Below are 16,319 nucleotides of genomic sequence, written 5' to 3' on the forward strand. Positions count from 1 at the left end.
TTACAAATAGATCCATATCTGTCACCATGCACAAAACTCAAGTCCAAGTGGATCAAAGACCTAAACATAAATCCAGTTTCAATAAACTTAATAGAAAAGAAAGTAGGGGGCCGGCGCTTGCCAAGATCTCTGGCCGCCAGAACGCCAGAACGCCATGTCCTTGTGCTGTCAGTCAGGAGTCTCCGCACCTCGGCCGGCGTCGCGCAGCCAGCCTGGTGCATGGCAGCAGCGCGTGGAACAGTAGCCCCTAGGGCCGGCAGGCGTCTCTGCACCTTAAGGTCCCCACGCGCCCCGGGCCCAGCATGGTCCTCGTGTCCCTTGGCCCCGACACCCCAAGGTCCCCGGGGACCCAGCACCTCAAAGACCCCTGGGCCCCAGCTCTCCAAAGTCGTTGCGCGTCCCGGGACCCCTCCAAGCAGGCCAGGCCCCAAGCACTCCTGTTGTGCGCGCTCCTGCACCCGGGCGGTAAGGCCTGCCCGCTGCGCCTGGGGCGAGCTGCCACTTGTTGAATCATTTCTCGTGTCGACTTTGAGACCTCTTGTCGCCATGCTGAGCCTGTGGGCCCCTGAGCCCACTGTTGCTGAGACTCAGTGATTGTTATTCTGTACTCAGGAAGCAGGAAGTTTGACGAGATACGATGGCCCCGTAAGGGAATCCCAAGAGCAGATACTCCCCAAGGACCTGTGGAAGGTGACTTGGAAGTGTATTCTGAAGCCAGTTTTCTGCATAGACTGAAGGAGACACAGCCTTGAAGAATTCATGGAAATGGATCAGCATCATTAAGTCAGAGCTATAACCCTGTGTTTTAGCTCAGATCTGATGGCTTGAGACTGCTGATATCCAGTGTTCTGTAAATCCAGTGCCCATAGATGTGGACCAAGGAAGAGCCCCGACCATGGTCACTCTTATCACAGAGAAGCTGCAGAACCAGAGTTTGGATGACCTTACACGAAGGGCCCGGGAGGCTGGCCCGTATTCTGCTGAGAAACTGAACAAAAGTGGCCATTTGTTTCCTTTGGAGATTGGCGTGGACAAAAGTCCCTGGAAGGCCTTACATGGAGGATGGCCCATTGGGAGCCAGGCAGCCTCAGGCCCCTTCCCACTGGGCCCACTTGGTGTGTCTCACACCGAAGGTCTCAAATGGCAGCTGGCATCTCCAGGGTCTACGGAAATGGGCAGCTTCTTGGACTTCCGTGAGAGCACAGGGCCACCTGTAGCACCACCGACAAAGCGACACTCCCGGTCCCTGTCAGAACCAGAGGAGCTGGCTCGATGCTGCTCCCCATGGCGCCCTGGTAACTCCAGGGTATGGACCCCCATCTCTAAGAGGAGATGCAACAGTGGTGGGAGTGCCACACTGCAGAGCTGCAGTGGCCTCGGGAACCCTACCCTGCAGGCAAGTCGAGGCCCAGGCCTACCCAGGAGTCCTGTGTCACCTGCTGGCCCTACCTCACCGATGACACCTCGGCCAGCTTCAGCCAGCAGTGGCTTTGTGGAGTGAGGGCAATACAAGCTCAGGTCCACCTTGGCTTTCTGCAGGACCCTGTCCGTTTTCCTCCAGGCGCCGACTGTCTCTCTCACAAGAGCACCTTGTAGATGTAAGCACTTGCCTGCCTTCAGCCAGCAGCACCCCTACATCCACACCGGAGCTAGGCCGACACCATGGCCTGCTCCGGTGCCGGTCACAGCCTTGCGTATTGGATGGGAGGAGGGTCCGGCACAAGCGGAGACGGGAGGAGGATGCCAGGTGGACGCGCCCATCCTTGGACTTTCTGAAAATGACACGGACTTTAAAGAACTCAAAGAGCCTTTGCTCCCTGGACTATGAAGATGATGAGGATGACACCCAGGCGAAGACTGTTGTGTCCTCCCCATGTACCTCTCAGGGCCTTGTGGACATCATCACACCTGGCTCTAGCCCAAGGATTCCCAGGCCTGGCCCTACCAGCCCCAGTGCCTGGGCTTCGGGGGAGCCAGAGGCCAGCACAGGAGAGGGTGGGAGCAGTGGGGAAGCCAGTGACTGGGACAGTGCAGAAGAAGAGGGCGTCTTCCCACTGGACCACAGTGACCTGGACCTGGAGCAGATCGAGAACAACTGACTTGGGGCTGAGCAGTAGAAATAACTTGTGTGTTATTTTGAAATTGAGGCGTAATTTTGATTCAGTTTTTCCTAAAGAAGTATTTTGCATTTTTATGGCTTCTACAGTTTGGGAGAGCTTCTCTATTTTGGAATGGGGTTTCAGAGGGGATTCTATTAAACATGGTTCTGCCTGGAAAAAAAAAAGAAAGAAAGTAGGAAGCACTCTTGAACGCATTGGCACCGGAAACCATTTCCTAAATAAAATACCAACAGCACAGACCTTGAGCCCAACAATTAATAAATGGGACCTCTTGAAACTGAGAAGCTTTTGCAGGGCAAAAGACACAGTGAATAAGACAAAAAGACAGCCAACAGAATGGGAAAAGACCTTCACCAACCCCACATCTGACAGAGGATTGATCTCCACAGTATATAAAGAACTCAAGAAACTAGACATCAAAATACTGAACAGTCCAATTAAAAAATGGGCTAAAGAGCTAAACAGAGAATTCACAAAACAAGAACTACAAATGGCTGAAAGACATTTAAAGAAATGCTCAACATCCTTAATCATCTGAGAAATGCAAATCAAAAGGACTCTGAGATACCACCTTACACCTGTCAGAATGGCTACGATCAAAAACACCAATGACAACCAATGTTGGAGAGGATGTGGAGTAAAGGGAACACTTCTCCACTGTTGGTGGGAATGTAAACTTGTACAACCACTGTGGAAATCAGTATGGCGGTTTCTCAGAAAATTAGGAATCGAACTACCTCAGGATCCAGTCATCCCACTCTTGGGCATATACCCAAGGAATGCTGATTCATACAATAAAGATGCATGCTCAGCTATGTTCATAGCAGCACTATTTGTAATAGCCACAACCTGGAAACAACCTAGATGCCCATCAACAGAAGAATGGATGAAAAATATATGGTACATATACACAATGGAGTACTACTCAGCAGAGAAAAACAATGAAAGCATGAAATTTACAGGCAAATGGATGGAACTAGAAAAAATCATCCTGAGTGAGGTAACCCAAACCCAGAAAGACAGTCATGGTATGTACTCACTCATAAGTGGATTCTAGATATAAAATAAAGTACAATCAGACCACACACACACAAAAGGAAAATGCAAAATCTCTGTATCATGCCAGAAGAAAGAGCCATCTTCTGATATGGGACAGAAGAATACAAAAAAATTAAGGCACTATTCTATTGTTACTAATATCAATTCCTTGATTCTATTTTGATTCTTCAAAATTTTCCTGAGGTATGAATTTTATATAACAATTTATAAAACATACATATGTATTTTAAACTTTTGTTATGATATTAATGGCCATATAGGGTACTAACTAATTCTAGAAAAAAGGTTTAATTAGCTGCCTATACATGTGTTTTGTTCGAGTCTCTATTAGTTTTCTCCAGGAAATCACAGCCAAGCCTAACATCGAATTTGAAGTCTCCAGAAAGATGATGGGGCTTCACAACAATGATTCCACATAGACAATAATAATACCACTAAGCTGACAAACATCACCCTAAGATCAGTCTTGGACTACAAACTGCTCGGAACAATTTTGATATGGCTAGCTGAGATGATCCAGTTTCACAGACTACTTGAACAAGGACTTGAGATAATCCCTGAACTTTGGCATTATACACAGACTGGACAACAAAGGGTATAGCTACCTTTCCTAGAATTTAACAATTAACCCAATTTTTTTCTTTTCAGAATCCCCTAAAGATGCCTTTGCCCACATACAGCAGGAAGCAATTTTAAGAACACGATACCCACATTCCCAAAGAAGTGGTGTGGGGTGGGTGATTTTTGGTCTTTTAATGGGGTTTGGGTCTGGGATAATTTTCGTTGTTTAGGAGGGTTGGTTGCAAGTTGTTGTTAAGGGTTAGGAAAAGGACTAAGCAAAAGAGATTAAATTTAAGGTTCTTGTTCGAAAAAAAGATATATAGAAATGATAGAACAGAGGGTAGATAACAGCTAGAGTTCTCCTGCCTTGCCCACAGTCAGGACAAATCTTTGTCACCCGCCAGTTCCACAGCTGCTCAGACCCAGCCAAGTAAACACAGAGACTTATATTGCTTCAAACTGTATGGTCGTGTCAGGCTTCTTACTAACTGTTCTTATAGCGTAAATTAATCCATTTCTATAAATGTATACCTTGCCACATCGCTTGTGGCTTACCAGTGTCTTCACATTCTTCTTGTCATGGCAGTGGCTGGCAGTGACTCCTATCATCTTCCTGTTCTTTCTTTTCTCCTCTCTGTTAGTCCTGCCTATACTTCCTGCCTGGCCACTGGCCAATCAGTGTTTTATTTTTTGACCAATCGGAGCATTTGACATACAGACCATCCCACAGCAGTAGATTATTGATTATACTCTGAAAAGAAAAGTAAAGAAAAGAGAGGATATAGATATGATATAGATAAAAAGATATTATTGAATCTTTTTTTAAATGACAATTACTAGTTCTAAATACTTTACATTGGATTGGATTTTTACATATTGTATACAAATTTTATATATTGAGATTGAGTTTGTTAGAAAATGCTGTATGTATTTTTTTCTAATTTTGTTCAGGATATTGTACTTATATAGTTCATTTAACAATGTAATGCAATTAGCTAATTCTTGAATATTATTATTATCAACTATTAGGATATAAAAATGAATGTTAGTAGTTAGACATTATAATCAAACTTGTAGACATATTAGCTATGTTTTCAAGGCTAAGCAGAGATATATATTTTAGATAGACAGGTCATCTTCAAACCTTTCAGAGATCTATAGAATATGGCATTTAAAATGTTTTAATAAGTTAGAAATTTTTCTTTTTCTTTTTCTTTCTTTTTTTTTTTTTTTTTTTTGGTTTTTCGAGACGGGGTTTCTCTGTGTAGCTTTGTGCCTTTCCTGGAACTCGCTTTGGAGACCAGGCTGGCCTCGAACTCACAGAGATCCGCCTGCCTCTGCCTCCCGAGTGCTGGGATTAAAGGCGTGCGCCACCACCGCCCGGCTGAAATTTTTCTTTTTTTATGAGACATGTTGGGTCCTGGCAGCACCAATCTATTTCAGAGAAGATATGGACATTGAAGAAACTGCATATGGAGTTAACTTTTATTGTGGCAAAAGGTAGCCTCTGGGCAACAAAATGCCCTCACTTCGACTGCTGACAAACAGGACAAAATGGACAGGCAGGACACAAGACAAAGGACTACCGATTCTTGACAAGACAAGTGTGGTTGTGGCTTTAGCAACAGACATCCCATGAGGCCAGGACAATATGGCACCATTGCTGAAGTGGTCTCTGCTATCTGGAAAAGGTACAGTGCCCCTTTCTTCAAAGGCAGCTGAACAGGCAGTGGACCGATAGCTTCTGGTGTGCAGTGGAACAGTAGCTGAAACTGTTATTCTTGAAAAAGTAACTAGGCTGACAGAGTCTAACCTTTCAATGGCAGACTGGCATTAAAAAAAAGAGAGATAAAGCCACCCACAAGCTGAGAAGAATGGACAGCTAAATTCCAAAAGCACCAACAATTTCAAGAATTCAAAATTCTGAATCATGACAGGACACTGGTGGAATTCAGGTTTATCTGGTACATGGACTGCTCTCACTGAATATGAGATCAAACTGTAGGCCTTGTGTACATCCTACTTCATAAATGAGCCTGTCAGATATGCTAATCCTATAGGCTGAAGATGATGTCCCAATGTTAGGGAGAAAACTTGGGTGACTGATTGTCCAGGCAGCTGGCTGTTTCTGTCAACTCACTTTTTTTGGAAGCTGCTTGCTTGCACTTCCTGGTTCTTTTTTTCACTTTTTTCATTTTCCTTTGTTAAGAAATTTTCTACACACTCTACATACAACCCACAGATCCCTCCCACTCTCCAGCCCTCCCTCCCCAGCCACCCTACATCCTCACATCCCCCAAATCAAGGTCTCCCATGGGGAGTCAGCAGAGCCCAGCACACTGAGCCTAGGCAGGTCCAAGCCCCTTCCCACTGCATCAAGACTGCACAAGTCATCAACCCACAGTCACTGGGCTCCCAAAAGCCTGCCCATGTACCAGGGATAGATCCTGATCACCCTGCCTGGGTGCCCCACAAACAGTTTGAGCCAAACAACCGTCTTTCATATCCAGAGGGCCTAGTCCAGTCCCATGGGGGCTCCACAGCCACTAGTGTACTGGTATTGTGTTCTCCAAAATATTGTACACCCTAGCAAACTTATCTGGAGTCAGAGAACAGAACAGCCACTAGATACAGAGGCTAGAAAATGGTGGCACTCACGCCTTTAATCCTAGCATTCCAGAGGCAGAAATCCCTCTGGATCTCTGTGAGTTCAAGGCCACAATGGAAACAGCCAAGCATGGTGACTCACGCCTTTAATCCCAGGAAGTGAGCCTTTAATCCCAGGGAGTGATGGCAGAAAGCAGAAAGGTATATAAGGTGTGAGGACCAGAAACTCAGGCTTGTGAGAAGCAGTTCAGCTGAGATTCATTTGGATAAGGACTCAGAGGCTTCCAGTCTGAGGAAACAGGATCAGCTGAGGAATTAGCGAGGTCAGGTAGCTGTGGCTTGTTCTGCTTCTCTGATCTTCCAGCATTCATCCCAATAACTGGCCTCAGGTTTGATTTTATTAATAAGACCTGTTAAGATTCATGCTACACACTAGTCTATAGTTCATGGGATACCAGTGTTGTGTGGCCGGTCATCCCTGCATGTCTTCCCATCATGATCTTGATATCCCACACCTGCAGAATCCCTTCTCTCTCTCATTGATTGGATTCCTGGAGCTCAGCCTGGCACCTGGCTGTGGATCTCTGCATCTGCTTCCATCAGTCACTGGACAAAGGCTCTGTGATGACGGTTAGGGTATTAACTAGACAGGTCACCAGAGTAGACCAGTCCAGACACCCTCTGGACCACTGCCAGTAGTCCAAGGTGGGGTCATCCTTGTGGATTTCCAAGAGCCTCCCTGGCACCTTGCCTCTTCTTATTCCCATGATGTCATCATCTATCTTGGTATCTCCCTCCCTGTCCTCCCACTCTGTCCCTGTTTCAGCTTGACCCTCCCATTTCCCCGATGTTCCCATCCCCCACTCCTCACCTTCTGCCACCCCCCCCCCCACCCAGTAAACTCATGTAGATCTCATCCACTTCTTTTTCACTGGGCCATCCTTGTGTCTCTCCTAGGGTCTTTCCCTGTTAGCCAGCCTCTCTGGAGCTGTGGGTTGCAGTCTGGCCATCCCTTTCCTCACATCTAGTATCCACTTATGTGTGAGTACATACTATGTTTGTCCTTCTGAGTCTGGGTTACCCCACTCAGGATGATATTTTCTAGTTCCATCCATTTGCCTGCAAATTTCATGATGTTGTTGTTTTTTCCAGCGGAGTAGTATTCCATTGTTTGTATGTGCCACATTTTCTTTATCCATTCTTCACTTGAGGGGCATCTAGGTTGTTTTCAGGTTCTTGCTATTACAAATAATGATGCTATGAACATAGTTGAGCATGTGTAATCATGGTAAGATTGAGCATTCCTTGGGGATATGCCCAAGAGTGGTATAGCTGGGTCTTGAGGGAGACTGATCCCCAATTTTCAGAGAAACGGCCATACTGATTTCCAAAGTGGCTGTACAAGTTTGCAATCCCACCAACAGTGGAGGAATGTTTCCCTTGCTCCACATCCTCTCTAACATAAGCTGTCATCAGTGTTTTTGATCTTAGCCATTCTGACAGGTGTAAGATGGTATCTCAGAGTCATTTTGATTTGAATTTCCCTGATGACTATGGGTGTTGAACAATTCCTTAAATGTCTTTCAGCCATTTGGCTTCCTCTGTTGAGAATTCTCTGTTAAGCTCTGTGGTATGGTGATATTTTATTTGTACTGAAATGTGATTTTATTTGTACGTTAATAAATAAAGTTGCCTGGGGGTCAGAGCTAATAGTAAGCCATAGTGGAGTTGGGCGTTCATGGTACACGCCTTTAATCCCAGAACTTGGTAGGCAGAGCTAGGTAGATCTCTGTGTGGTCAAGGATACAGTTAGCATTGGAGACACACACCTTTAATCTCAATACCAACCATAGAAGACCTGGAGGTCTGTACAGACAGGCACTGACAAGGCGGTCATGTGATTGGGTTTACAACCAATGAGAAGGCAGAACAGAAAGTCTATATAAAGACAAACACACAGGAAGTAGGTCTCTCTTGGCTGAAGAGGATCACTGAAGCAGGAAGGGTAAGGCTCTTAGCTCTGACCTCTTGGGCTTTTATTTTTACATTGGCTCTGTGTTTCTTATTTAATTAGACAGTTACTTCTACAGTTAAGCTTTCAGGCTTTTGAGCAGCAATTCAGCTGAGACCCATTCTGGATTGAATCTGTAGATTGCTTTTGGTAATATTGCCAGTTTTACTATGTTAATTCTACCTATCCATGAGCATGGGACATCTTTCCATTTTTTGATATCTTCTTCAATTTCCTTCTTCAGATATTTAAAGTTCTTATCATACAGGTCTTTTACTTGCTTAGTTGGAGTTATGTCCCCCTTTTCATTTCTGATTTTGTTGATTTGGATTCTCTCTCTCTGTCTTTTGGTTAGTTTGGATAAGAGCTTGTCTATCTTGTTGATTTTCTCAAAGAACCAACTCTTTGTTTCATTAATTTTTTGTATTCTCTTAGTTTCTAATTTATTAATTTCACCTCTCACTTTGATAATTTCCTGGCATCTATTCTTCCTGGGAGACTTTGCTTCTTCTTGTTTTAGAGCTTTCAGGTGTGCTGTTAAGTCACTAGTGTGGGATTTTTCCAACTTCTTTATGTGGGCCTTTAGTGCTATGAATTTCCCTCTTAGCACTTCTTTCATAGTGTCCCATAAGTTTGGGTATGTGGTGTCTTCATTTTCATTGATCTCTAGGAAGTCTTTAATTTCTTTCTTTATTTCTTCCCTAACTTATTGGTGATTCAGTTGAGCATTATTCAGTTTCCATGAGATTGTAGGTTTTCTGTAGTTTTTGTTGTTGTTGAAATCTAACTTTAAACCATGGTGGTCTGATACAATGCAGGAGGTTATTCCAATTGTTTTGTATCTCTTGAGATTTGGTTTGTGGCCAAGTATGTGGTCAATTTTAGACAAAGTTCCATGGGGTGCTGAGAAGAAGGTATATTCTTTCTTGTTAGGATGGAATGTTCTGTAGATATCTATTAGGTACAATTGGGTCATGACATCAGTTAAGTCCTTTATTTCTCTGTTAAGTTTCGATTTGGGAGATCTGTCCAGTGGTGAAAGTGGGGTGTTGAGATCTCCCACTATTAATGTGTGGGGTTTTATATGTGGTTTAAGCTTTAGTAATGTTTCTTTTACATATGTGGATGCCCTTGTGTTTGGGGCATAAATGTTCATAATTGAAACTTCATCTTGGTGGATCATTCCTGTGATGAGGATGCAATGCCCTTCTTGATCTCTTTTGATTGATTTTAGTTTGAAGTCCATGTTGTTTGATATCAGGATGACTACACCTGCTTGTTTCTTAAGACCATTTGATTGGAAAGTCTTTTCCCAGCCTTTTATTCTTAGGTAGTGTCTGTCTTTGAATTTGAGATGTGTTTCTTGTATGCAGCAGAAAGATTGGTCCTGCTTTCGTATCCATTCTGTAAGCCTATGTCTTTTTATAGGTGAATTAAGTCCATTGATATTAAGGGCTATTAACGACCAGTGATTGTTCATCAGTGTTATTTTTGGTGGTAGTGTGTGTACTTCTCTTCTTTGGGGTTTACTGTTGTGGCTTTATCTATTGCCTGTGTTTTCGAGTGTGTATCTGACTTCCTTAGGTTGGAATTTTCCTTCTAGTGCTTTCTGTAGGGCTGGGTTTGTGGATAGGTATTGTTTAAATCTGGCTTTGTCTTCAAATGTCTTGTTCCTTCCGTCTATGATGATTGAAAGTTTTGCTGGGTATATTAGTCTGAGCTGACATCCATGGTCTCTTAGTGTCTGCATTACATCTGTCCAGGTCCTTCTGGCTTTCAAAGTCTCCATTGAGAAATCCGGTCTTATTCTGATGGGTTTACTTTTATAGGTCACTTGGCCTTTTTCCTTTGTTGCTCTTAATATTCTTTCTTTATTCTGTACATTTAGTTGTTTAATTATTATGTGTCGAGGGAACTTTTTTGGGGTGTCTAGTCTCTTTGGTGTTCTATAGGCTTCTTGTATCTTCATAGGGATTTCCTTCTTTAAGTTGGGAAAGTTTTATTCTATGATTTTGTTGAATATATTTTCTGTGCCTTTGAGTTGGTATTCCTCTCCTTCTTCTATCCCTATAATTCATAGGTTTGGCCTTTTCATGGTGTCCCAAATTTCTTGGACATTTTGGTTCATGACTTTGTTGGCTTTAGTGTTTCCTTCGACTGATGAAACTATTTCTTCTACTGTATCTTCAATGCCAGAGATCCTCTCTTCCATCTCTTGCATTCTGTTGGTTATACTTGCATCTGAAGTTCCCGATCTTTTACTCAGGTTTTCTATTTCCAGCATTCCCTCTGTTTGTGTCTTCTCTATTTTTTCAATTTCCCTTTTCAGGTCTTGGACTGTTTCCTTTATTTGTTTCATTGCTTTTTCATGATTTTCTTTCAGTACTTTATTGTGTTTTTCCAGTACTTTATTGTTTTCTTCCAGTACTTTATTGTTTTCTTCCAGGACTTTATTGTTTTCTTGCAGGACTTTATTGTTTTCTTCTAATTTGTTTGCCCTTTCCTCTAGTTGTTTACAGCGTTCTTCCAATTTTCTTGTCTTTTCCTCTACACAAGCCTCTACCTTCTTCATGATGTTACTCATAAGGCTACTTTCTTCTGCTTCTTCCAATTTTTGATGTTCAGGTCTAGATGTTGGAGGTGGGCTAGGTTCTGGTGATGCTGTATTGCTCTTCATTTTGTTGTATGTACTTCTGCCTTGATGTCTGCCCATCTCCTTGTGGTTCCTTCTTGGTCTTATCAGTGTACTTGGTTCAGAAAGAGCTGACAGATTCAGGAAGTCTCTCTCTCTTGTCCAGATGGGAGTTCTCTTGTCCAAATGGGAACTCCGGGGCAGGATGGAAGCTCTTATCTGGACCAGAAGTCTCTGGTCCAGAAGGGAAGTCGGGAGCAGGATGGGAGCTGGGGGCCAGTCTCTAAGTCTCAGGAAGTGGCTGGGGTCTCAGGCAGATGGGGGTGGGGGCAGGGTGCAGAGATTGCAGGGACTGCTGGGGGGCTTGGAAAAGGGAATCCCTCCTGGTGGGGCTAGAAGGCGACCTGCCCAGGGGCCAGAACCTGGGGCCAAGTTGGGCAGGTCTTCCCGGAGTGGCTGGTGCCCAGGGATGGGGTCCTGGTTGGTCCCGGATACTCACCTCTGGTCCAGAAGGGAAGTCGGGGGCAGGATGGGAGCTGGGGGGCGGTCTCTAAGTCTCAGGAAGTGGCTGGGGTCTTGGGCAGATGGGGGTGGGGGCAGGGAATGGAGATTGCAGGGGCTCCTGGGGGGCTTGGAAAAGGGGATTCTTCCCGGTGGGGCTAGAAGGGTCCCGCCCGGTGGCCAGGACCTGGGGCCAAGTTGGGCAGGTCTTCCCGGAGTCTTAAAGATTTATTTTTAACTGGATATAGTGGCCTATGTGTCTAAACCCAGCACTTTGGAGACAGAGACTGATGGATCTCTCTGAGTTTGCGAAAGCCTGGTCTACATAGTGAGATCTAGGCCAGCCAAGGCTACGTAGTTAGATCCTGTCTCACCAAAACAAAATAGAGCTGGAGAGATTCCTCAGCAGTTACAAACACTGACTTCTCTTCTCAAGTACCTGAGTTTGATTCCTAGCACCCACATGGAGGTTCATAACCATCTGTCACCCCAGCTCAGGGGAGCTGATGTCTTCTTCTGGCCTCCCTAGGCACTGCCACCATGTGGTGCACACACATATATGCAAGCAAAACACTCATAAACATAAAATAAGAAGTTTAAACAGACAAAAGACTTATTTTATTCTGTGTGAGTACCTATATTTATAAACATGTGTGCCTGATAACCAAGGAGACCAGATGCATTATGTCCTCTGAAACTGTAGTTACAGGAGATTGTGAGAGAACCAGACTTAGGTCCTCTGCAAGAGAAGTACCCTTAACTACAGCAAATACTCTTAACTACTGAGCCATCTTTCAGCCTGTAGTGTTAGGTTCTTAGTGAATACTTATTGATGAAAACTTACTAAGAGCCATGACTTGAGTCTTTGACTACATTTTTTTTGCCTATTTTGGGTTTAGTTTTTTAGTTTTTGTTTGTTTGTTTTTTTTGTTTATTTGGGTGGTTTAAGACAGACTCTCATTACTTGGCCTTGATGGGCCTAGAACTCAATATGTGCACCAAGTTGAATTCAAACTCACAGTGATCTGCTTGCCTCTGCTTCCTGAGTGCCAGGACTAAAGGTGTACATCTCCATGCCTAGACTTCAGCTGTTTTAATAGATCAAGGAATACTGTAATGGTGTCTCAGTCTTCCAGGTGTTAGTATTATAGATGTAATTCTAAACAGTCCTATTAAATAAGAAACACAGAGCCAAATAAACAGTTAAAAGCCCAGAGATCGAGCAGTAGCCAAGAGCTAAGACCACCTCTGAGGTTCTGGAATTTCAGGTGTGAACCATATCCTGCTAGAATAAATAGCTTTATTATTTGAATCACAGACTTTCAACAGTTGGAAACTTTGTCTCCAACTGCTTTTCATCCACAGATAGATATGAGCTGCCATATGGGTACTTGGAACTGAACACATGTCCTCTGCAAGAGCAACAGACACTCTTAACTGCTGAGCCATATCTCTGTCCCCTAATGTATAATTTTTACAAAATAGTTGTAGGTCCAGGTTTATGACATACACCTGTAACTCTAGAATTTGGTAAGAAGAAACAGCAGAATCAAGTCTATTAGTCCTACATAGTGACAGTGAGACCCTGTCTCACCACCCCCACACAAAGTAATTGTTTATTTTATAATACATTTATTATACTAGTTAACAAATTATATATAATATTCTTATAGCAAGAAGTCTGTTTGTTTAGGAATACTTACAAACATACTATTACTGATCAAAAGATAGTATTTTAGAATTTTTCCCTGAGAAGGAATGGCTTTTTGAGATGTTTGGTAGGGGCTCAAAAGCTGGCATGGCAGGTCCCCACCAGGCCTATGTCCCAGCTGCCTTCCTCCTCTAGGTCTGAAAAACTCCATCATGAACTGGAACAGACTACAGCCCAGGGTAGCCTTCTGCAGATGGACCTGCTACAGTAGGGACACTGAATGCATCAGACAAGTGAGCCACCATTGACTCCTACCCGCTGCATTGCATTCATGGGATGGGTTCTCTTCCTTGACATTAGTTTCCCATGTGTAAATACGACCTGGATTTGTCTAGGCCATGGCCCAGCAAGACTGTTTATAAGTCAGATTGCCTTGACTTCTCTGACAGGACCCCTTGAGAGAACTGAGGAGGCTGAAGGAAGCCATACACATTCTCTACTCTAGCATCAACACCTCCTCAAAAAAAGATACCACCTTGTATCTGTGAACTAACAGTGAGGAAAATCTTAATACACCTGCAGGAGATCCATGCCCAGTAGATCCATGTGTCTGTTGGGGCATTATTCCCAGAGAAAAGAAACTATCAGAAAGAAGCTTGAAATACAGCAGACCCATCAAGATTTACTCAGAACCCTGACACCCATCAGCAAGTGGCCCCAAAGAGTGGCACAGCAGCATGAGGAAGATATCTCATTGAGTGAGAGTAAACCTGCCAGTTTATTGTCCACGTCTTTAGTAATCTGACTGAGACCTCCATATGTGGTGAGAAATCTAACAAGAAAGACTATTCATGTCATTCTGTTACCTATACACACCACCTGGAAAAGAATAGGATTCCCTCCCCAGGGCAGTGCCGAAGTTGACTCATATCACAGGAAAGTGTTGCTGAGAAAACTAACCCCCAGCCCTATTCAGACCTAGAGAGAGCAGCAGACCCTGTAATCTACATGCCCTGCCCATATTCCCATCCACCCAAGACCCAGCCACTTCCTGAGACTTGGAAACCAACCCCCAGACCTATTCAGACCTAGAGGTGAGAGACTGTGTTCATACCCGCTGAGGCCCACCACTAGGACCCATCCCTGGGTCCCAGCAGTTCCCCGGGAATGCTCACCCAACTCAGTCCCAGTTGCCAGCCAGCAGGCAGGGCTCCTGCTGGAAGGCTCCCCATTCACCAGGATCCCTCAGCAGTGGAACCTGCAATCTACATGCCCTGCCCCATTCCCATCTACCCCAGACCCCAGCCAGTTCCTGAGGCTTGGAAACCAACTCCCAGCTCTATTCAGGCCTAGAGAGAGAGCTCTCATTGGACAAAGGACTGTCATTGAACCAAGAGTAACATCAACAGACAGGGAATCTGCCAGCCCTCAGACCAAGAGTGGCTTTCTGAGAAGGAAAATCTCCCACCTCTCATTGGAAGAAGAGAGGCTTCCTGAAACACAGAATACCAAGAGTCCTGAGAAGACCAAGAAAGCGTCTGTGGCTCACAGAATCAACTAGCTTGGGTTGACCCAAGAGCAGCTCCCTGAGACACAGAATCTACCTCCTCCAATTAGACCAAGAGCTAAGATTAGACCCAGAAGGGCCCCCTGAGACACCAACACAAGCAGAGAGTGAACCAACAGCAACTTACTCAGACACAGGCACCTCGTATACCATTAGAGGAGGAGATGGGCAGACGTCAAGGCAGAAGTACATACAACAACATAAAGAGCAATACAGCATCACCAGAACCTAGCCCTTCTCCAACAGCAAGACCTGAACATTACAAGACAGAAGAAGCAGAAGAAAGTGACTTTAAGAATAGTTTCATGAAGATGCTAGAGGACTTTCAAGAAAAAATGAAAATGATATTGAGAAAAAGATAAACAAAAAACTGGAAGAAATAGAGGAAAAGACAAATAAAAATTGGAAGAAATCAATAAATCCCTTAAAGAAAATCATGAAAAAGCAATGAAATAGGTGAGGGAAACATTTCAAGACCTGAAAAGAGAAATGGAAACAATAAAGAAGACACAAACAGAGGGAATGCTGGAAATAGATCTGAGTAAACAAACAGGAAACACAGATGCAAGCATAACCAACAGAATACAAGAGATGGAAGAGAGGATCTCTGGTGTAGATGATACAATAGAGAAAATGGATTTGTCAGTCAAAGAAAATACCAATGCCAAAAAAGTCATAACACAAAATGTCCAAGAAATCTGGAAAACCATGAAAAGACCAAACCTAAAAATAATAGGGATAGAGGAAGGAGAAGAATACCAACTCAAAGGCACAGAAAATATATTCAACAATATCATAGAAGAAAACTTTCCCAACATAAAGAAGGAAATACCTATGAAGACACAAGAAGCCTATAGAACACCAAACAGACTAGACTCCCACAAAAGTCCCCTCGCCACATAATAAATAAACAACTAAACTTACAGAATAAAGAAAGAATATTAATGGCATCAAAGGAAAAAGACCAAGTAACTTATAAAGGCCAACCCTTCAGAATAACAACCGATTTCTCAATGGAGACTTTGAAAGCCAGATGGACCTGGACAGATGTAATGCAGACACTAAGAGACCATGGATGCCAGCCTAGACTAATATACCCAGAAAAACTTTCAATCATCATAGATGGAGTGAACAAGACATTCCAAGACAAAACCAAATTTAAACAATACCTATCAACAAATCCAGCCCTATAGAAAGCACTAGAAGGAAGTCAGATACACCCACGAAAACACAGGTAATAGATAACCCTACAGCAGTAAACCCCAAAGAAGAGAAGTACACATACACTACCACCAAAAGATAACAGAAACTAACAATCACTGGTCATTAATATCCCTTAAAAATCAATGGACTTAATTCACCTATAAAAAGACACAGACTAACAGAATGGATATGAAAGCAGGACCCATCTTTCTGCTGCATACAAGAAACACACCCCAATTTCAAAGATAGACGCTACCTCAGAATAAAAGGCTGGGAAAATTCTTTAAGTTCAAATGGTCTTAAGAAGCAAGCTGGTGTAGTCGTCCTAATATCCAGCAAAATAGACTTCAAACTAAAATCAATCAAAAGAGATCAAGAAGGACATTACATACCCATCACAGGAAGCA

The 16,319-nt window shown here is 43.6% G+C and overlaps 1 protein-coding gene across 1 annotated transcript; it reads left to right on the forward strand.

Annotated features, from left to right (window-relative positions):
- Positions 1–501: 501 nt before the first annotated feature.
- Positions 502–2,099, forward strand: LOC114682094 (protein FAM53A-like). Its single transcript, XM_028855905.2, is given in 2 exon segments — positions 502–1,494; positions 1,496–2,099. Coding segments are annotated over 2 exon segments (1,203 nt in total). The 5' UTR covers positions 502–895.
- Positions 2,100–16,319: the final 14,220 nt, after the last annotated feature.

The sequence above is a fragment of the Peromyscus leucopus genome, chromosome 17 (assembly GCF_004664715.2).
Source record: "Peromyscus leucopus breed LL Stock chromosome 17, UCI_PerLeu_2.1, whole genome shotgun sequence".
Lineage (NCBI taxonomy): Eukaryota > Metazoa > Chordata > Mammalia > Rodentia > Cricetidae > Peromyscus > Peromyscus leucopus.